Below are 21,338 nucleotides of genomic sequence, written 5' to 3' on the forward strand. Positions count from 1 at the left end.
TTGTTATTATTATTATTGCGACGTTGTATTTGTATTTTATACACATTGTTCACCGCCAGGTGGCAGCAACAGGAACAGGAACACAAGGAGTAGTACTTCCGTAATACTTCCGCATCGTCAGAGATCAGTAACTCACTGTGAGAACGACCACAACATGACTAAACCAAAGGGAAAGAAACGGGACAAAATCAGTGTCACTAGCGAAGTGAGACGTTGCTCTCTTACTTGTTTTTCATTTATTCAAATGCCGATAACTGTTGGTCAGATTATTGATCGGGGAGGATTTTGTTTTTTTGTTTCAGATCGACCTCGTGGAGGAGCGAAGGACGCGGTGTCAGGACGGTCTGGAGAGAGCGGAGTTCAGACAGAGGAGAGAGAGGCTGTCTGATAAAGAGAGGTGAGGAGGAGAGAGGGAGGCTTTCTGATATAGAGAGGTGAGGAGGAGAGAGGTGAGGAGGAGAGAGGGAGGCTTTCTGATAAAGAGAGGTGAGGAGGAGAGAGGGAGGCTTTCTGATATAGAGAGGTGAGGAGGAGAGAGGGAGGCTGTCTGATAAAGAGAGGTGAGGAGGAGAGAGGGAGGCTTTCTGATATAGAGAGGTGAGGAGGAGAGAGGGAGGCTGTCTGATAAAGAGAGGTGAGGAGGAGAGAGGGAGGCTTTCTGATATAGAGAGGTGAGGAGGAGAGAGGGAGGCTTTCTGATATAGAGAGGTGAGGAGGAGAGGGAGAAGCTGTCTGATAAAGAGAGGTGAGGAGGAGAGGGAGGCTGTCTGATAAAGAGAGGTGAGGAGGAGAGAGGGAGGCTTTCTGATATAGAGAGGTGAGGAGGAGAGAGGTGAGGAGGAGAGAGAAGCTGTCTGATAAAGAGAGGTGAGGAGGAGAGAGGGAGGCTGTCTGATATAGAGAGGTGAGGAGGAGAGAGGTGAGGAGGAGAGAGAAGCTGTCTGATAAAGAGAGGTGAGGAGGAGAGAGGGAGGCTTTCTGATATAGAGAGGTGAGGAGGAGAGAGGTGAGGAGGAGAGAGGGAGGCTGTCTGATAAAGAGAGGTGAGGAGGAGAGGGAGGCTGTCTGATAAAGAGAGTTGAGGAGGAGAGGGAGGCTGTCTGATAAAGAGAGGTGAGGAGGAGAGGGAGGCTGTCTGATAAAGAGAGGTGAGGAGGAGAGGGAGGCTGTCTGATAAAGAGAGGTGAGGAGGAGAGAGGGAGGCTGTCTGATATAGAGAGGTGAGGAGGAGAGAGGGAGGCTGTCTGATATAGAGAGGTGAGGAGGAGAGAGGGAGGCTGTCTGATAAAGAGAGGTGAGGAGGAGAGAAGGAGGCTGTCTGATAAAGAGAGGTGAGGAGGAGAGAGGGAGGCTTTCTGATATAGAGAGGTGAGGAGGAGAGAGGTGAGGAGGAGAGAGGGAGGCTGTCTGATAAAGAGAGGTGAGGAGGAGAGGGAGGCTGTCTGATAAAGAGAGGTGAGGAGGAGAGGGAGGCTGTCTGATAAAGAGAGGTGAGGAGGAGAGGGAGGCTGTCTGATAAAGAGAGGTGAGGAGGAGAGGGAGGCTGTCTGATAAAGAGAGGTGAGGAGGAGAGAGGGAGGCTGTCTGATATAGAGAGGTGAGGAGGAGAGAGGGAGGCTTTCTGATATAGAGAGGTGAGGAGGAGAGAGGTGAGGAGGAGAGGGAGAAGCTGTCTGATAAAGAGAGGTGAGGAGGAGAGGGAGGCTGTCTGATAAAGAGAGGTGAGGAGGAGAGGGAGGCTGTCTGATAAAGAGAGGTGAGGAGGAGAGGGAGGCTGTCTGATAAAGAGAGGTGAGGAGGAGAGGGAGGCTGTCTGATAAAGAGAGGTGAGGAGGAGAGAGGGAGTCTGTCTGATAAAGAGAGGTGAGGAGAGAGAGAGAGGCTGTCTGATATAGAGAGGTGAGGAGGAGAGAGGTGAGGAGGAGAGGGAGAAGCTGTCTGATAAAGAGAGGTGAGGAGGAGAGGGAGGCTGTCTGATAAAGAGAGGTGAGGAGGAGAGAGGGAGGCTGTCTGATATAGAGAGGTGAGGAGGAGAGAGGGAGGCTTTCTGATATAGAGAGGTGAGGAGGAGAGAGGTGAGGAGGAGAGGGAGAAGCTGTCTGATAAAGAGAGGTGAGGAGGAGAGGGAGGCTGTCTGATAAAGAGAGGTGAGGAGGAGAGAGGGAGGCTGTCTGATATAGAGAGGTGAGGAGGAGAGAGGGAGGCTTTCTGATATAGAGAGGTGAGGAGGAGAGAGGTGAGGAGGAGAGGGAGAAGCTGTCTGATAAAGAGAGGTGAGGAGGAGAGAGGTGAGGAGGAGAGAGGGAGGCTGTCTGATAAAGAGAGGTGAGGAGGAGAGAGGGAGGCTGTCTGATAAAGAGAGGTGAGGAGGAGAGAGAGGCTGTCTGATAAAGAGAGGTGAGGAGGACAGAGGTGAGGAGGAGAGGGAGAAGCTGTCTGATAAAGAGAGGTGAGGAGGAGGAGAGAGAGAGAGATGCTGTGTGATAAAGAGGTGAGGAGGAGAGAGAGAGGCTGTCCGATAAAGCGGTGAGGAGGAGGAGAGAGAGAGAGGCTGTGCGATAAAGAGGTGAGGAGGAGAGAGAGAGAGAGAGAGAGGCTATGCGATAAAGAGGTGAGGAGAGAGAGAGAGAGAGAGAGGCTATGAGATAAAGAGGTGAGGAGGAGGAGGAGAGAGAGAGAGGCTGTGCGATAAAGAGGTGAGGAGGAGAGAGAGAGAGAGAGAGAGAGGCTATGCGATAAAGAGGTGAGGAGAGAGAGAGAGAGAGAGGCTGTGCGATAAAGAGGTGAGGAGGAGGAGAGAGAGAGAGGCTGTGCGATAAAGAGGTGAGGAGAGAGAGAGAGAGAGAGGCTATGAGATAAAGAGGTGAGGAGGAGAGAGAGAGAGAGAGGCTGTGCGATAAAGAGGTGAGGAGGAGAGAGAGAGAGAGAGAGAGAGGCTATGCGATAAAGAGGTGAGGAGGAGAGAGAGAGAGAGAGGCTATGAGATAAAGAGGTGAGGAGGAGGAGAGAGAGAGAGGCTGTGCGATAAAGAGGTGAGGAGGAGAGAGAGAGAGAGAGGCTGTGAGATAAAGAGGTGAGGAGGAGAGAGAGAGAGAGAGGCTATGAGATAAAGAGGTGAGGAGGAGGAGAGAGAGAGAGGCTGTGCGATAAAGAGGTGAGGAGGAGGAGAGAGAGAGAGGCTATGCGATAAAGAGGTGAGGAGGAGAGAGAGAGAGAGAGAGAGAGGCTATGAGATAAAGAGGTGAGGAGGAGGAGAGAGAGAGAGGCTATGCGATAAAGAGAGGAGGAGGAGAGAGAGAGAGGCTGTGCGATAAAGAGGTGAGGAGGAGAGAGAGAGAGAGAGAGGGAGGCTATGAGATAAAGAGGTGAGGAGGAGGAGAGAGAGAGAGGCTATGCGATAAAGAGGTGAGGAGGAGGAGAGAGAGAGAGGCTGTGCGATAAAGAGGTGAGGAGGAGAGAGAGAGAGAGAGGCTATGCGATAAAGAGGTGAGGAGGAGGAGAGAGAGAGAGGCTGTGCGATAAAGAAGTGAGGAGGAGAGAGAGAGAGAGAGGCTGTGCGATAAAGAGGTGAGGAGGAGAGAGAGAGAGAGAGAGAGGCTGTGCGATAAAGAGGTGAGGAGGAGAGAGAGAGAGAGATTTTTTTTTTGATTTTTAAAGCATCTTTATTTTAACATTTTCTCTAGTTCACAGTTACAGACAATACAACAAACACACTTGGTTCACTAACAGAGTCCTACACGTTAAAAACAGACTGGAAGCACAGGTCGTCCTCCACCAGGGAACAGATGGCGTCGTTAAAACACCACAGCTTGATGAAGACGTCCAGACTCTTCATCAGTCTGTGAAAGTTAAAATCAATCAAGACTCTGGCCCTGACCAACGCTACAAACACTCTTCCTAAAACACTCTCCTTTCCCCTCAGTTTGTTCCTCCTCGTGAGGTAGATGGCCATCTTCGCTTCCCCTACTAGAAAATTAAGCAGTCGCCATTTCTCTGCGTTGGCCCTGTAGTATCTAGCCCCAAAAATAAAACAGTTTCTGGACCACTCCTCCTTAAAGAGCTTAAAACTTTCCTTTAAAAGACTAAAAAGCTCTAAAAGTCTGTCGCACTCTGCAAAACAGTGAAACACGGACTCTGGCAGTTTGCAGAATGGACATTCATTTGCGACCGTGGGATTAAAAACAGAAACAAAGCTGTTGACAGCTATGGCTCCATGTAGGACCCTCCATTGGAGGTCCCCCGTCCTTTTCTTGGAGGGAGCTTTGTAAAAACTCCTCCAACACGGCTCCTCCTGTCCCCCCATCTGGAGCCGTCCCCTCCAGACAGTGTCCTGCCGCCCCTCCAGTCCCTTCCTATTTAAAACGACCACACACTCTTTGTAAAAAGCCTTCCCGCTGGCTGCGTGCAGGTCCAGTTCTGCATAACGTGCCCTGTGCAGCAGCTTCCCGGAGGACCCCTCCAGGTTGGGGGTCAGGGTCATCTCCGGGAAGGGATCCTCCGAGTTTGGCTCCTCCGCGCCTTCGCCGTACTCCTTCAGCAGGGCCAGCTCCTCCTCCGTGAGCGTCTCCCTCCACCTCTTGAGCACCAGGTGTACGATCCTGGTGGACCTCACCCCCAGCCGCTCCGCCATGGCCTCGCCGTCCTGCAGGTCGCTCCCCGCCGCCGCCACCACCTGCCTCAGGGTCAGGACCCCCGCCTCCCTCAGGATGCTCCTCAGTCCTGGAGTGGCCCCGTCCTGCACATCCAGCCTGGCTCCTCCGATCACCGGCTCCTCCAGGAGCCAGTGGAGGGAATCTGCGGCCTCCCTTTTCCTGTTCTTAAATAACCCCCATGCTTTAAAAAGCTCCTGATAAAAACGGGGTAAGCCCGACTTGTTTAGAAGACTCGTGTCCATTAAAAACAACGAGCGGTCAAGTCCCATCCTCCCAGTCCTCTTTAAGACCAAGCCCGCCACGTCCTTCCAAACGTTAAAGTACCCCGTTAACAACTTCTGCACAAACTGTAACCTAAAAGTTGCCACTCTGCTTTTGATGTCCACCACACCGTGCCCCCCTTCCTCTTTAGGCAGAAAGACCCTTTCCTTCCTGACCCAGTGGAAATTCCGCCCCCAAAAGAAGTCTATCAGCTCGGCCTGTATCTTCCTAACTAGCAGGTCTGGTGGTTGGACACAGGCCACTCTGTGCCACAGCTGTGAGGCCACCAGGTTGTTAATAATGAGCGTCCTGCCCCTATAGGACAGCTGTGGCAGTGCCCACCTCCATTTTCTTAGCTTGCCCTGTATCTTTCCTAGCAGTCCTTCCCAATTCTTCCCCACCACACTTTCGCTCCCTAAAAACACTCCCAGATACTTAAACCCATCCCTTCGCCACCGTAAGCCTCCTGGCAGTTTTAAAAGTCCCCCCCTCCATCCGCCCACAGCCAGCGCTTCGCTTTTGCCCCAGTTGACTTTCGCTGCTGATAGCAGCCCAAAGTCCCTGACGATCCCCTCCAGTTTGCTGATTTCGTCCTGTTTCTTTATTAAGACAATGACGTCGTCCGCATAGGCTGATAGAATGTGGCTTCTCTCGAGACCGTTTAGAAACACACCCTCGATGTTCGTCCTTAATTGACACAGCAATGGTTCTATGGCCAGAGAGTACAACATCCCTGAGAGGGGGCAGCCCTGTCTCACCCCTCTACGCACTTTAAAAGGGCCGCTCAGCCCTCCATTAATCTTCAGTATACTCTCGATGTCCTGGTACAAAACCTGGATCATGGCTATCAGACCAGGGCTGAGGCCAAAAGCCTCCAGAGTTTTCCAGAGGTAGGGGTGCTCAACCCGGTCAAACGCCTTTTCCTGGTCTAGCGAAATGAGCCCAGTTTCAATGCCCAGAGAACTAGAGACGTCCAAAATATCCCGAATTAGGGACACATTGTCCAGAATGGACCTACCAGGCACACAGTAAGTTTGGTCCTGATGGACGACCAGGTCCATCACCTCCCTCAGCCTGTTGGCCAGTGCCCTCGACAGGATTTTATAGTCCGTGCACAGAAGGGACACAGGACGCCAGTTCTTGATCTCCTGCAGGTCTCCTTTCTTGGGTAGGAGAGTGATGACTGCCCTCCTGCAGCTGACTGGCAATAACTTATCTTTAAAAACTTCATTAAAAACCATTAAAAGGTCCTCCCGTAACTCCTCCCAGAACTCTTTGTAAAACTCCGCAGGAATCCCGTCGATGCCAGGGGCCTTACCCCCCTTCATGCTCTGCAGGGCCGTGGAAAGATCCTGCAGGGTCAGAGGTTCCCCCAGCACCGCACTGACATCTTCCGGGACCCTGGGCAAATTCCCACAAAAGGAGTAAAACAGTTCTTTTTGCTCCTCGTACTCACTTCTGTACAGCTCTGTATAAAAGTCCACGGCTCTCGTCCGGATCTCCTCCGGCCTCCTGAGCTCCTGTCCCGTGTCTGATCTCAGGGCGTGGATAAACCTGCTCTGCCCGTTGCTCTTCTCCAGGCTAAAAAAGAAACTAGATGGTGCGTCCATCAGTGCTGCGCTCTGGAAGCGAGAGCGGACCAGCGCCCCCTGCGCCTTGGTGCCTAGTAGGTCTGCAAGAGCAGCTCTTTTAGACTTGAGGTCCTTAATGTGATCTCGATTCCCAGTGGGTTCCACTACACCCTGTAACTCCACAATGTCAGTCTCCAGATCCCTCATAGATCTGGTGATGTCCCGTGTGACATTGAGAGTATACTGCCGACAGAGCTGCTCTATCTCCCTCTTCCCATAGTCCCACCACAGTCTTAAGGAAATAAAATCCTGCTTTCTGTCTCTAAAACCTTCCCAAAAAAACCTAAAAGCATCTTTAAAGTTGGAGTCACATAGTAGGGTGGTGTTAAAATGCCAATATGCGCTTTTGGGCTTTACATTGGCGATAAAAACACGGCAAACAACCAGGGAGTGATCGGTAAAACCAACAGGCACCATTCTACATTCCTTAAAAATGTTAAAATGGTGCTTAAAACAGTAAAACCGGTCTAGTCTGGCCAACGATAAAGAGGTGCCTCTGCAGTGCACCCAGGTGTACTGTCTTTCATCCCCGTTGGTTCTCCTCCACACGTCCGTTAGCTCGTTCTCGCTTGAGAGCAGCCTCATCGCGTTCTGCGATGCTCTGTGAGGCTCACAGTGGTTCCTGTCTAACAGGTCGTTCTCGGTGCAGTTAAAGTCACCTCCTAGAAACAAAAACTCCCCAGTACGAGTTTTGCTTAAAACTCCATTTAAAACTTGCAAAAAAGTGACTCTGTGTGGTCCTGTGGTGGGAGCGTACACATTTATAAAGACAAACTTATGATGCTCAAATGCTGCCCTCACCACCATCAGTCTGCCCTCCACCACCTCCTCCACCTCAAAGGATGCTGGGGCAAAGCTCTTAGAAAAGAGAAGAGCCACCCCACCGCTGGTGGTGCTCTTGTGGCTTAGCACCACCTCCCCCCCCCACTCCCTCTTCCAGTCAGCCTCATTGCCAGAGTCACTGTGGGTCTCCTGCACCAACAGCACATCCAGCCTCTTCTGCTCCATCAGCTCATACAGCAGAGACCTCTTAGCTGCGTCTCTGGCCCCATTCGCGTTCAGCGTGCTGATGTTAAAGTCACTCATTGCAACGGAAAAGGGAAACAGCCCGAACAGCAGCGCCCACCTCCACCTCCTCCCCATCCTCTCCGTTGTTCAGCTCCTTCCTGATCTTCTGCACTATTTTCTTTAACCTGTACACCTCCTGGTCCGTGAACCCTCCTCTCCCCTTACTCCTCATCTGTTGCTGGGCCGCGTTCGCCAGCAACTCCTTGTCTGAGAAAAAGTCCTCCACCTTAATCCCTTTCACATTCTTCGTCCTGTGCAGAAACGCTTTTATTTTGCCCACACTGTAGCTTTTTTTGCCCTTTTTCTTCTTTACACCGAGAAAGACCTGCCCCTCACTGTCTGCAGCAGAGTCCTCCTCCATCCAGGACTCTGACTCCGAGCCTCCCTGCTCCACCTCCTGACTTGCCTTCCCCTGGCTTGCTGTCCCTCTCTTCGCCTGAGAGTCTCCTGCCATTTTGTTGGACTTTCTTTTGAGCCGGGGGACTCTCAACCGATCGTCCTCATCCCCCATCTCAAAGTCACTTCCTTCCAGTGCCTCCTCCTCCCTAGCTACGTCACCTGCACTCCTTTGACTTTGTTCCGTAGCTTCCTTTCCCTCACCAGTCCCCTCCTGTCCCCCCGCACCCACCTGCCTGTCTTCCGGACCCTCCTCCTTCCCCTCCTGTCCTCCCGCCCTTACCTGCCTTCTTTCCAGACCCTCGCCTGCCTCCCCCCGTGTCTCCACGCTCACCTGGCTGCGCTGTCTACCTCCACCCGTTCCCTCCTGCGGCTCCACATTCCCCTCCCCCCCCTCCTTTTTTTTCCCCTGCCCCTCGCCTGCCCCCTCCTGTGCCCCCACCTTCACCTGTTTCTTCTCCTTTCCTTTCCGCCCTCCACCTGTCTCCCCCTGTGCCCCCACCTCCACCTGTCTTTCCCCTGCCTCCATTTGGCCCTCACCTGCCTCTCCCTGTGCCCCCACCTTCACCTGCTTTTCCCCTCCTTCCTTCTGGCCCTCCCCCGCCTCCTCCTGTGCCCCCTTCTTTGCCTGTTTTCCCCCCTCCTGACCCCCCCCTGCTCCCTCCTGTGCCCCCACCTTCGCCTGCTTTTCCCCTTTCTGACCCTCACCTGCCCCCTCCTGTGCTCCCTCCTTGTCCTGTCCACCCTTCTGCGCCTCACCTGTCTCGCCGTCTGCCTTCTTACCTGGACATGCCCTGACCTGGTGTCCCTCCCCACCGCACCCAAAGCACTTGGTGGTGTCAGTGTTGACAAACACCACGTAGTCAAACTCATCCGCCCTGATTTTAAAAGCTACGTTTAGCTCCGCATCCCTGTTGTTCAACACCATCAGGACGTGCCTCCTGTGCGACACCACATGCTTGAGCAGCGGCGACTTGCACCCCGACGGGACTTTTTTAACTGGCGACACCACCTTCCCGTGCCTCGCCAGTTCCTTAGTGAGGGTCTCATCCTTAATAAACGGCGGAACATTCGCCAAATTCACCCTCCTCGCCGGTGTGGAGAGAGGCAGGACGGGAACAAACATTTTGTTCACCGTAACGCCGCTCGCCACCACCGCGTTCACCTTGTCTACGCCATCCAGGAAAATGACCACCGCGCTGTTCATCCGCGCTGCGGACACAACGCTGCTGTAGCCGACAGCCTTCCCCACCGCCAGGCTGCAGTCCTCCACCGAGACCGAGGAAGCCACGGGCAACTTAATGCCGTGCTTCCTCGTTAGCTTGGTGAGGTCCGACATGGCCGCGGACCCGCACCACCACCACCACCACTACCACCACCACTCCCCACCCGCTGTGCGCACACCCTACAACCAACAAAAAGCTAAACCCGTCACCAACAAATAATTATAAACATGCAATTGATAGAAAAAGTTAGAGAGAAAACCACTCACTCTACCAAACGCTCACACGCTCCGCTCGCTCACGCCTCCAATCACTCAGAGAGAGAGAGAGAGAGAGAGAGGCTATGCGATAAAGAGGTGAGGAGAGAGAGAGAGAGAGAGGCTATGCGATAAAGAGGTGAGGAGGAGGAGAGAGAGAGAGGCTGTGCGATAAAGAGGTGAGGAGAGAGAGAGAGAGAGAGGCTATGAGATAAAGAGGTGAGGAGGAGAGAGAGAGAGAGAGGCTGTGCGATAAAGAGGTGAGGAGGAGAGAGAGAGAGAGAGAGAGAGGCTGTGCGATAAAGAGGTGAGGAGGAGAGAGAGAGAGAGAGAGAGAGGCTATGCGATAAAGAGGTGAGGAGGAGAGAGAGAGAGAGAGGCTATGAGATAAAGAGGTGAGGAGGAGGAGAGAGAGAGAGGCTGTGCGATAAAGAGGTGAGGAGGAGAGAGAGAGAGAGAGGCTGTGAGATAAAGAGGTGAGGAGGAGAGAGAGAGAGAGAGAGGCTATGAGATAAAGAGGTGAGGAGGAGGAGAGAGAGAGAGGCTGTGCGATAAAGAGGTGAGGAGGAGGAGAGAGAGAGAGGCTATGCGATAAAGAGGTGAGGAGGAGAGAGAGAGAGAGAGAGAGAGGCTATGAGATAAAGAGGTGAGGAGGAGGAGAGAGAGAGAGGCTATGCGATAAAGAGAGGAGGAGGAGAGAGAGAGAGGCTGTGCGATAAAGAGGTGAGGAGGAGAGAGAGAGAGAGAGAGGGAGGCTATGAGATAAAGAGGTGAGGAGGAGGAGAGAGAGAGAGGCTATGCGATAAAGAGGTGAGGAGGAGGAGAGAGAGAGAGGCTGTGCGATAAAGAGGTGAGGAGGAGAGAGAGAGAGAGAGGCTATGCGATAAAGAGGTGAGGAGGAGGAGAGAGAGAGAGGCTGTGCGATAAAGAAGTGAGGAGGAGAGAGAGAGAGAGAGGCTGTGCGATAAAGAGGTGAGGAGGAGAGAGAGAGAGAGAGAGAGGCTGTGCGATAAAGAGGTGAGGAGGAGAGAGAGAGAGAGAGAGAGAGGCTATGCGATAAAGAGGTGAGGAGGAGAGAGAGAGAGAGAGAGGCTGTGCGATAAAGAGGTGAGGAGGAGAGAGAGAGAGAGAGGCTGTGAGATAAAGAGGTGAGGAGGAGAGAGAGAGAGAGAGGCTGTGCGATAAAGAGGTGAGGAGGAGAGAGAGAGAGAGAGAGAGAGGCTGTGAGATAAAGAGGTGAGGAGGAGAGAGAGAGAGAGAGGCTATGCGATAAAGAGGTGAGGAGGAGAGAGAGAGAGAGAGAGAGAGGCTATGAGATAAAGAGGTGAGGAGGAGGAGAGAGAGAGAGGCTATGCGATAAAGAGAGGAGGAGGAGAGAGAGAGAGGCTGTGCGATAAAGAGGTGAGGAGGAGAGAGAGAGAGAGAGGCTATGAGATAAAGAGGTGAGGAGGAGGAGAGAGAGAGAGGCTGTGCGATAAAGAGGTGAGGAGGAGAGAGAGAGAGAGAGGCTGTGAGATAAAGAGGTGAGGAGGAGAGAGAGAGAGAGAGGCTATGCGATAAAGAGGTGATTTTTTTTGATTTTTAAAGCATCTTTATTTTAACATTTTCTCTAGTTCACAGTTACAGACAATACAACAAACACACTTGGTTCACTAACAGAGTCCTACACGTTAAAAACAGACTGGAAGCACAGGTCGTCCTCCACCAGGGAACAGATGGCGTCGTTAAAACACCACAGCTTGATGAAGACGTCCAGACTCTTCATCAGTCTGTGAAAGTTAAAATCAATCAAGACTCTGGCCCTGACCAACGCTACAAACACTCTTCCTAAAACACTCTCCTTTCCCCTCAGTTTGTTCCTCCTCGTGAGGTAGATGGCCATCTTCGCTTCCCCTACTAGAAAATTAAGCAGTCGCCATTTCTCTGCGTTGGCCCTGTAGTATCTAGCCCCAAAAATAAAACAGTTTCTGGACCACTCCTCCTTAAAGAGCTTAAAACTTTCCTTTAAAAGACTAAAAAGCTCTAAAAGTCTGTCGCACTCTGCAAAACAGTGAAACACGGACTCTGGCAGTTTGCAGAATGGACATTCATTTGCGACCGTGGGATTAAAAACAGAAACAAAGCTGTTGACAGCTATGGCTCCATGTAGGACCCTCCATTGGAGGTCCCCCGTCCTTTTCTTGGAGGGAGCTTTGTAAAAACTCCTCCAACACGGCTCCTCCTGTCCCCCCATCTGGAGCCGTCCCCTCCAGACAGTGTCCTGCCGCCCCTCCAGTCCCTTCCTATTTAAAACAACCACACACTCTTTGTAAAAAGCCTTCCCGCTGGCTGTGTGCAGGTCCAGTTCTGCATAACGTGCCCTGTGCAGCAGCTTCCCGGAGGACCCCTCCAGGTTGGGGGTCAGGGTCATCTCCGGAAAGGGATCCTCCGAGTTTGGCTCCTCCGCGCCTTCGCCGTACTCCTTCAGCAGGGCCAGCTCCTCCTCCGTGAGCGTCTCCCTCCACCTCTTGAGCACCAGGTGTACGATCCTGGTGGACCTCACCCCCAGCCGCTCCGCCATGGCCTCGCCGTCCTGCAGGTCGCTCCCCGCCGCCGCCACCACCTGCCTCAGGGTCAGGACCCCCGCCTCCCTCAGGATGCTCCTCAGTCCTGGAGTGGCCCCGTCCTGCACATCCAGCCTGGCTCCTCCGATCACCGGCTCCTCCAGGAGCCAGTGGAGGGAATCTGCGGCCTCCCTTTTCCTGTTCTTAAATAACCCCCATGCTTTAAAAAGCTCCTGGTAAAAACGGGGTAAGCCCGACTTGTTTAGAAGACTCGTGTCCATTAAAAACAACGAGCGGTCAAGTCCCATCCTCCCAGTCCTCTTTAAGACCAAGCCCGCCACGTCCTTCCAAACGTTAAAGTACCCCGTTAACAACTTCTGCACAAACTGTAACCTAAAAGTTGCCACTCTGCTTTTGATGTCCACCACACCGTGCCCCCCTTCCTCTTTAGGCAGAAAGACCTTTTCCTTCCTGACCCAGTGGAAATTCCGCCCCCAAAAGAAGTCTATCAGCTCGGCCTGTATCTTCCTAACTAGCAGGTCTGGTGGTTGGACACAGGCCACTCTGTGCCACAGCTGTGAGGCCACCAGGTTGTTAATAATGAGCGTCCTGCCCCTATAGGACAGCTGTGGCAGTGCCCACCTCCATTTTCTTAGCTTGCCCTGTATCTTTCCTAGCAGTCCTTCCCAATTCTTCCCCACCACACTTTCGCTCCCTAAAAACACTCCCAGATACTTAAACCCATCCCTTCGCCACCGTAAGCCTCCTGGCAGTTTTAAAAGTCCCCCCCTCCATCCGCCCACAGCCAGCGCTTCGCTTTTGCCCCAGTTGACTTTCGCTGCTGATAGCAGCCCAAAGTCCCTGACGATCCCCTCCAGTTTGCTGATTTCGTCCTGTTTCTTTATTAAGACAATGACGTCGTCCGCATAGGCTGATAGAATGTGGCTTCTCTCGAGACCGTTTAGAAACACACCCTCGATGTTCGTCCTTAATTGACACAGCAATGGTTCTATGGCCAGAGAGTACAACATCCCTGAGAGGGGGCAGCCCTGTCTCACCCCTCTACGCACTTTAAAAGGGCCGCTCAGCCCTCCATTAATCTTCAGTATACTCTCGATGTCCTGGTACAAAACCTGGATCATGGCTATCAGACCAGGGCTGAGGCCAAAAGCCTCCAGAGTTTTCCAGAGGTAAGGGTGCTCAACCCGGTCAAACGCCTTTTCCTGGTCTAGCGAAATGAGCCCAGTTTCAATGCCCAGAGAACTAGAGACGTCCAAAATATCCCGAATTAGGGACACATTGTCCAGAATGGACCTACCAGGCACACAGTAAGTTTGGTCCTGATGGACGACCAGGTCCATCACCTCCCTCAGCCTGTTGGCCAGCGCCCTCGACAGGATTTTATAGTCCGTGCACAGAAGGGACACAGGACGCCAGTTCTTGATCTCCTGCAGGTCTCCTTTCTTGGGTAGGAGAGTGATGACTGCCCTCCTGCAGCTGACTGGCAATAACTTATCTTTAAAAACTTCATTAAAAACCATTAAAAGGTCCTCCCGTAACTCCTCCCAGAACTCTTTGTAAAACTCCGCAGGAATCCCGTCGATGCCAGGGGCCTTACCCCCCTTCATGCTCTGCAGGGCCGTGGAAAGATCCTGCAGGGTCAGAGGTTCCCCCAGCACCGCACTGACATCTTCCGGGACCCTGGGCAAATTCCCACAAAAGGAGTAAAACAGTTCTTTTTGCTCCTCGTACTCACTTCTGTACAGCTCTGTGTAAAAGTCCACGGCTCTCGTCCGGATCTCCTCCGGCCTCCTGAGCTCCTGTCCTGTGTCTGATCTCAGGGCGTGGATAAACCTGCTCTGCCCGTTGCTCTTCTCCAGGCTAAAAAAGAAACTAGATGGTGCGTCCATCAGTGCTGCGCTCTGGAAGCGAGAGCGGACCAGCGCCCCCTGCGCCTTGGTGCCTAGTAGGTCCGCAAGAGCAGCTCTTTTAGACTTGAGGTCCTTAATGTGATCTCGATTCCCAGTGGGTTCCACTACACCCTGTAACTCCACAATGTCAGTCTCCAGATCCCTCATAGATCTGGTGATGTCCCGTGTGACATTGAGAGTATACTGTCGACAGAGCTGCTCTATCTCCCTCTTCCCATAGTCCCACCACAGTCTTAAGGAAATAAACTCCTGCTTTCTGTCTCTAAAACCTTCCCAAAAAAACCTAAAAGCATCTTTAAAGTTGGAGTCACATAGTAGGGTGGTGTTAAAATGCCAATATGCGCTTTTGGGCTTTACATTGGCGATAAAAACACGGCAAACAACCAGGGAGTGATCGGTAAAACCAACAGGCACCATTCTACATTCCTTAAAAATGTTAAAATGGTGCTTAAAACAGTAAAACCGGTCTAGTCTGGCCAACGATAAAGAGGTGCCTCTGCAGTGCACCCAGGTGTACTGTCTTTCATCCCCGTTGGTTCTCCTCCACACGTCCGTTAGCTCGTTCTCGCTTGAGAGCAGCCTCATCACGTTCTGCGATGCTCTGTGAGGCTCACAGTGGTTCCTGTCTAACAGGTCGTTCTCGGTGCAGTTAAAGTCACCTCCTAGAAACAAAAACTCCCCAGTACGAGTTTTGCTTAAAACCCCATTTAAAACTTGCAAAAAAGTGACTCTGTGTGGTCCTGTGGTGGGAGCGTACACATTTATAAAGACAAACTTATGATGCTCAAATGCTGCCCTCACCACCATCAGTCTGCCCTCCACCACCTCCTCCACCTCAAAGGATGCTGGGGCAAAGCTCTTAGAAAAGAGAAGAGCCACCCCACCGCTGGTGGTGCTCTTGTGGCTTAGCACCACCTCCCCCCCCCACTCCCTCTTCCAGTCAGCCTCATTGCCAGAGTCACTGTGGGTCTCCTGCACCAACAGCACATCCAGCCTCTTCTGCTCCATCAGCTCATACAGCAGAGACCTCTTAGCTGCGTCTCTGGCCCCATTCGCGTTCAGCGTGCTGATGTTAAAGTCACTCATTGCAACGGAAAAGGGAAACAGCCCGAACAGCAGCGCCCACCTCCACCTCCTCCCCATCCTCTCCGTTGTTCAGCTCCTTCCTGATCTTCTGCACTATTTTCTTTAACCTGTACACCTCCTGGTCCGTGAACCCTCCTCTCCCCTTGCTCCTCATCTGTTGCTGGGCCGCGTTCGCCAGCAACTCCTTGTCTGAGAAAAAATCCTCCACCTTAATCCCTTTCACATTCTTCGTCCTGTGCAGAAACGCTTTTATTTTGCCCACACTGTAGCTTTTTTTGCCCTTTTTCTTCTTTACGCCGAGAAAAACCTGCCCCTCACTGTCTGCAGCAGAGTCCTCCTCCATCCAGGACTCTGACTCCGAGCCTCCCTGCTCCACCTCCTGACTTGCCTTCCCCTGGCTTGCTGTCCCTCTCTTCGCCTGAGAGTCTCCTGCCATTTTGTTGGACTTTCTTTTGAGCCGGGGGACTCTCACCCGATCGTCCTCGTCCCCCATCTCAAAGTCACTTCCTTCCAGTGCCTCCTCCTCCCTAGCTACGTCACCTGCACTCCTTTGACTTTGTTCCGTAGCTTCCTTTCCCTCACCAGTCCCCTCCTGTCCCCCCGCACCCACCTGCCTGTCTTCCGGACCCTCCTCCTTCCCCTCCTGTCCTCCCACCCTTACCTGCCTTCTTTGCAGACCCTCGCCTGCCTCCCCCCGTGTCTCCACGCTCACCTGGCTGCGCTGTCTACCTCCACCCGTTCCCTCCTGCGGCTCCACATTCCCCCCCCCCCCCCCTCCTTTTTTTTCCCCTGCCCCTCGCCTGCCCCCTCCTGTGCCCCCACCTTCACCTGTTTCTTCTCCTTTCCTTTCCGCCCTCCACCTGTCTCCCCCTGTGCCCCCACCTCCACCTGTCTTTCCCCTGCCTCCATTTGGCCCTCACCTGCCTCTCCCTGTGCCCCCACCTTCACCTGCTTTTCCCCTCCTTCCTCCTGGCCCTCCCCCGCCTCCTCCTGTGCCCCCACCTTCGCCTGCTTTTCCCCTTTCTGACCCTCACCTGCTCCCTCCTGTGCCCCCACCTTCGCCTGCTTTTCCCCTTTCTGACCCTCACCTGCCCCCTCCTGTGCTCCCTCCTTGTCCTGTCCACCCTTCTGCCCCTCACCTGTCTCGCCGCCTGCCTTCTTACCTGGACATGCCCTGACCTGGTGTCCCTCCCCACCGCACCCAAAGCACTTGGTGGTGTCAGTGTTGACAAACACCACGTAGTCAAACTCATCCGCCCTGATTTTAAAAGCTACGTTTAACTCCGCATCCCTGTTGTTCAACACCATCAGGACGTGCCTCCTGTGCGACACCACATGCTTGAGCAGCGGCGACTTGCACCCCGACGGGACTTTTTTAACTGGCGACACCACCTTCCCGTGCCTCGCCAGTTCCTTAGTGAGGGTCTCATCTTTAATAAACGGCGGAACATTCGCCAAATTCACCCTCTTCGCCGGTGTGGAGAGAGGCAGGACGGGAACAAACATTTTGTTCACCGTAACGCCGCTCGCCACCACCGCGTTCACCTTGTCTACGCCATCCAGGAAGATGACCACCGCGCTGTTCATCCTCGCTGCGGACACAACGCTGCTGTAGCCGACAGCCTTCCCCACCGCCAGGCTGCAGTCCTCCACCGAGACCGAGGAAGACACGGGCAACTTAATGCCGTGCTTCCTCGTTAGCTTGGTGAGGTCCGACATGGTTGCGGACCCGCACCACCACCACCACCACTACCCCCCACCCGCTGTGCGCACACCCTACAACCAACAAAAAACTAAACCCGTCACCAACAAATAATTATAAACATACAATTGATAGAAAAAGTTAGAGAGAAAAATCACTCACTCTACCAAACGCTCACACGCTCCGCTCGCTCACACCTCCAATCACTCAGAGAGAGAGAGAGAGAGAGAGAGAGAGAGAGAGAGAGAGAGGCTATGAGATAAAGAGGTGAGGAGGAGGAGAGAGAGAGAGGCTGTGCGATAAAGAGGTGAGGAGGAGAGAGAGAGAGAGAGAGGCTATGAGATAAAGAGGTGAGGAGGAGGAGAGAGAGAGAGGCTGTGCGATAAAGAGGTGAGGAGGAGAGAGAGAGAGAGAGAGAGAGGCTATGAGATAAAGAGGTGAGGAGGAGGAGAGAGAGAGAGAGAGAGGCTATGCGATAAAGAGGTGAGGAGAGAGAGAGAGAGAGAGAGAGAGGCTATGAGATAAAGAGGTGAGGAGGAGAGAGAGAGAGAGAGAGGCTATGAGATAAAGAGGTGAGGAGGAGAGAGAGAGAGAGAGAGAGAGGCTATGAGATAAAGAGGTGAGGAGGAGGAGAGAGAGAGAGGCTGTGCGATAAAGAGGTGAGGAGGAGAGAGAGAGAGAGAGAGGCTATGAGATAAAGAGGTGAGGAGGAGAGAGAGAGAGAGAGAGAGGCTATGAGATAAAGAGGTGAGGAGGAGAGAGAGAGAGAGAGAGAGAGGCTATGAGATAAAGAGGTGAGGAGGAGGAGAGAGAGAGAGGCTGTGCGATAAAGAGGTGAGGAGGAGAGAGAGAGAGAGAGAGGCTATGAGATAAAGAGGTGAGGAGGAGAGAGAGAGAGAGAGAGGCTGTGTGATAAAGAGGTGAGGAGGAGAGAGAGAGAGAGAGAGAGAGAGGCTATGCGATAAAGAGGTGAGGAGGAGAGAGAGAGAGAGAGAGAGAGGCTGTGTGATAAAGAGGTGAGGAGGAGGAGAGAGAGAGAGGCTGTGCGATAAAGAGGTGAGGAGGAGAGAGAGAGAGAGAGAGAGGCTATGAGATAAAGAGGTGAGGAGGAGAGAGAGAGAGAGAGAGAGAGGCTATGAGATAAAGAGGTGAGGAGGAGGAGAGAGAGAGAGGCTGTGCGATAAAGAGGTGAGGAGGAGAGAGAGAGAGAGAGAGAGAGGCTATGAGATAAAGAGGTGAGGAGGAGGAGAGAGAGAGAGGCTGTGCGATAAAGAGGTGAGGAGGAGGAGAGAGAGAGAGGCTGTGCGATAAAGAGGTGAGGAGGAGGAGAGAGAGAGAGGCTGTGCGATAAAGAGGTGAGGAGGAGGAGAGAGAGAGAGAGAGAGGCTATGAGATAAAGAGGTGAGGAGGAGAGAGAGAGAGAGAGAGGGGCTATGAGATAAAGAGGTGAGGAGGAGAGAGAGAGAGAGAGAGGGGCTATGAGATAAAGAGGTGAGGAGGAGAGAGAGAGGCTGTGTGATAAAGAGGGGTGAGGAAGAGAGAGAGCTGAGAAGAGGAGAGAGAGGTTGTCCAATAGAGAGAGTTGAGGAGAAGAGAGGCTGTGCGATAAAGAGTTGAGGAGAGAGAGAGAGAGAGAGAGAGAGAGAGAGAGAGGCTGTGCGATAAAGAGTTGAGGAGAGAGAGAGAGAGAATCTTGAGGAGAGGAGAGAGAGGCTGTCTGATAGAGGGAGGATGTAGTAGAAGAGGAGGGGATGGATGATGATGATGCTGATCCTCATCTTCATCATACCCACACTGGACTGTTTGGAGATGCACTTATTCTCTCTCTCTCTCTCTCCCCACAGTGAGGAGCTGGAGCACGAGATGACGATCATGAGGGAGCGGCTGCAGAAGATGGGTGCGCTGAGTGGAACACATCAATTATGTTATAATGCTTCAAAACTGCCTCCGAACTAAAACCAAGTCAATATTTAAACGTAAATAATTACCTGTTTGCATTTGGAAAAGACCAGTCATCCTTGCTACAGCAAAACTCAATCAGGCTAAAAGTGTTAATGTCTTAAATTCGGTTTGATATACTTTATTTTGATATATATCGTAATATTTTTCATATATATTTTGGTATATGCCGTTAAATTAATTTAATTCATATTTAAATCATCTTTAATCTGAATTTATGAGGTCTTTTCACCATCAACCTTGTACTCCGATCGTAAATAATCTCCTCAAATCAATTTTTTCTCAATTCGATTCTTCGATCCTGCAGCAGGAGAATGAACGTTTGTTTGTTTGTTTGTTTGTTTGTTTGAAAACACATGCTTGATGGCGGCATCTCTCCTTTCCCCAGATAAGGAGCTGGAGAGTCTGCGAGGGGAAAACCGTAAGAACATGATGCTGTCGGTGGCTCTGCTGGCGGCCAGCGCTCTGTTCTACTACGCCTTCGTCTACAGCGACGAAGACCTCTGATGCGGAACTGAAACTCTCTCATCCTCATCCTCATCTCCCAATTTTGTCTTCTGGGATTTGGTCTTGTTAAGTTGGAGAGATTTAAATAAAAAGGGAAGACAGTTTCATTATGATACACAAGGGGTCTTGCTTACCAGTCTGCGTTCTTAAGATGGATCACATTATGATTTTGATTTATTATTATTATTATTATTTAACTATCAGTGAGAACGTGATACATATGTCAATACAAATTCTAAAATGATGATTCAAAAACTAAATGGCAAGTAGAAGCCATGGTATAGAAAGCTGTAGTGCCAAATGCAGTTCCTGTAAATAACATGCGTTGTCTAGCACGGGTGCCGAAGCTTAATGGCTCAAAATGTTTGTACAAAGCGATGCCTTCGTCTTTGTTCGTGCTCTTTCAGTATTTTGCATATACGGTATATTTACAAGGAACAATAAATTATGTTTTGCTTATTGCCCACGACTGTTTGCCTCTTCACTTTCCCCCTCCTTGGAATGGAAGAGAAATGAATCACATATTTTACCAAATACTGAGGGAAAATATCCAAAGTTTATTTCTGAGGAAAGATTATTCAAGGGCGGATACACAAAGTGGTGTCTATATGATTTTAGTTGTAAAGGGATGAAGAGAACAGATCTCTGCTCTTGCAATGCCCTACTGTGCCACTAGATGGTGGACAAGGTCAGGTGCACAAGGAGCGATTCAAGAGTCCCAAATGTAATTTGACAGTTACAGTGATGGGATTCTGCCACTGTTTAACCATTTGTGCTCAGATTTTGCAACCCTAGTGTTGATGAAATCTGATTGACACCGGTGTTTTAATAAGTGTGTTTATGTAATCGTCCGTGTGCTTTTTCAACATGAGCAACTTAGATGTCATCAATTGACCGTGGATTTACTTGAATTTTCCTACTAAAGCTCAAAGTGCCTCCATCAGAGCTGTGACTCATGTGGATGGGACATTTAGCACAGAGTAGATTTCAAGTACATATTTCACTTTCGTGCAACTATTAAATTAAAATATTTGAGAGGCCAAATATTTGCATGGCCTCCTTCCCACACACTCTACACACTAATTTCTTTACTCCATCTCCTGGAAGAAGGAAGCGCAGCAGTGATCACACCATGCCACATGCAAAAATGGAGGAAGGCCGAGCTCCGTGAGTGACCAACGACATGTGTCGCAGCGTAAATCGCTTTGGTCGCTGTGTTGGTCGCCTGGCTGGCTGTTTTTGGTCGCTGTGTTGGTCGCCTGGCTGGCTGTTTTTGGTCGCTGTGTTGGTCGCCTGGCTGGCTGTTTTTGGTCGCTGTGTTGGTCGCCTGGCTGGCTGTTTTTGGTCGCTGTGTTGGTCGCCTGGCTGGCTGTTTTTGGTCGCTGTGTTGGTCGCCTGGCTGGCTGTTTTTGGTCGCTGTGTTGGCTGTGGCGGTCGACTCAACAGCTCATAGCTATAGTCACCCAAAGTCTGTGGGCGATGATTAATCAGTGAATTTGCATTTCGAGTTACGCCTTCCATCCGTTCAGGTTTTTGTGACAGTTCAGGTCCCAGAAAGCCATAAGCTCTGGGGAAACCTATATTATTTTAGTATTAATAATATTTAATTTAAATAATATATTTAAATTATCATTAACATAGTTTATGATAATTATAAGATGCTATAATGACCATTGACTCCACTGTGACACCAACTAACCAGAACCACAGCCGGCTGCGGAGCAGCCCTGGCTAAAAAAACATTGCGTCGCAATTGGAGATAAAATAAATAAATTATGTAATCGTTTAGTTTAACAAAATTTTACCAAAATTTTGGAGTCATCAAATTAGCCACCTTTTAGAGATATAACAGCCCACAAACTCAATTGTGGCATTCTTTCTACAATGGAAATCAAATATTGTTGGGAAAGCTTTGAAAGAAAATATTTGAAGCCTACTATCTTGTTCTTTTCAATAAAAACACAGCTTTTATTTATTTTTTGGCAAAGGGGGCCACAGCCACCCTGATACAATCGCTGGCCCAAATCGCGAGTTAAAAGTTTAGAATTTTTCTTTTCAGAAGCGCACTCCGCTCTGCTGCACCAGTGCATCCATGTTCCCCATTTCTCCGAACAAAACAAAT

At 51.3% G+C, this 21,338-nt stretch overlaps 1 protein-coding gene across 1 annotated transcript; it reads left to right on the forward strand.

The window, feature by feature from the left end:
• Positions 1–122: 122 nt before the first annotated feature.
• On the forward strand, positions 123–19,678 carry ccdc167 (coiled-coil domain containing 167). The gene is made up of 4 exons (XM_079996855.1): positions 123–205; positions 303–397; positions 18,595–18,647; positions 19,098–19,678. The coding sequence occupies exons 1-4, from the start codon at positions 155–157 to the stop codon at positions 19,214–19,216; spliced, it is 318 nt and encodes a 105-aa protein (XP_079852981.1). The 5' UTR covers positions 123–154; the 3' UTR covers positions 19,217–19,678.
• Positions 19,679–21,338: the final 1,660 nt, after the last annotated feature.

This window comes from Zeus faber (genome assembly GCF_960531495.2).
Source record: "Zeus faber genome assembly, chromosome: 2".
Taxonomy (NCBI): domain Eukaryota; kingdom Metazoa; phylum Chordata; class Actinopteri; order Zeiformes; family Zeidae; genus Zeus; species Zeus faber.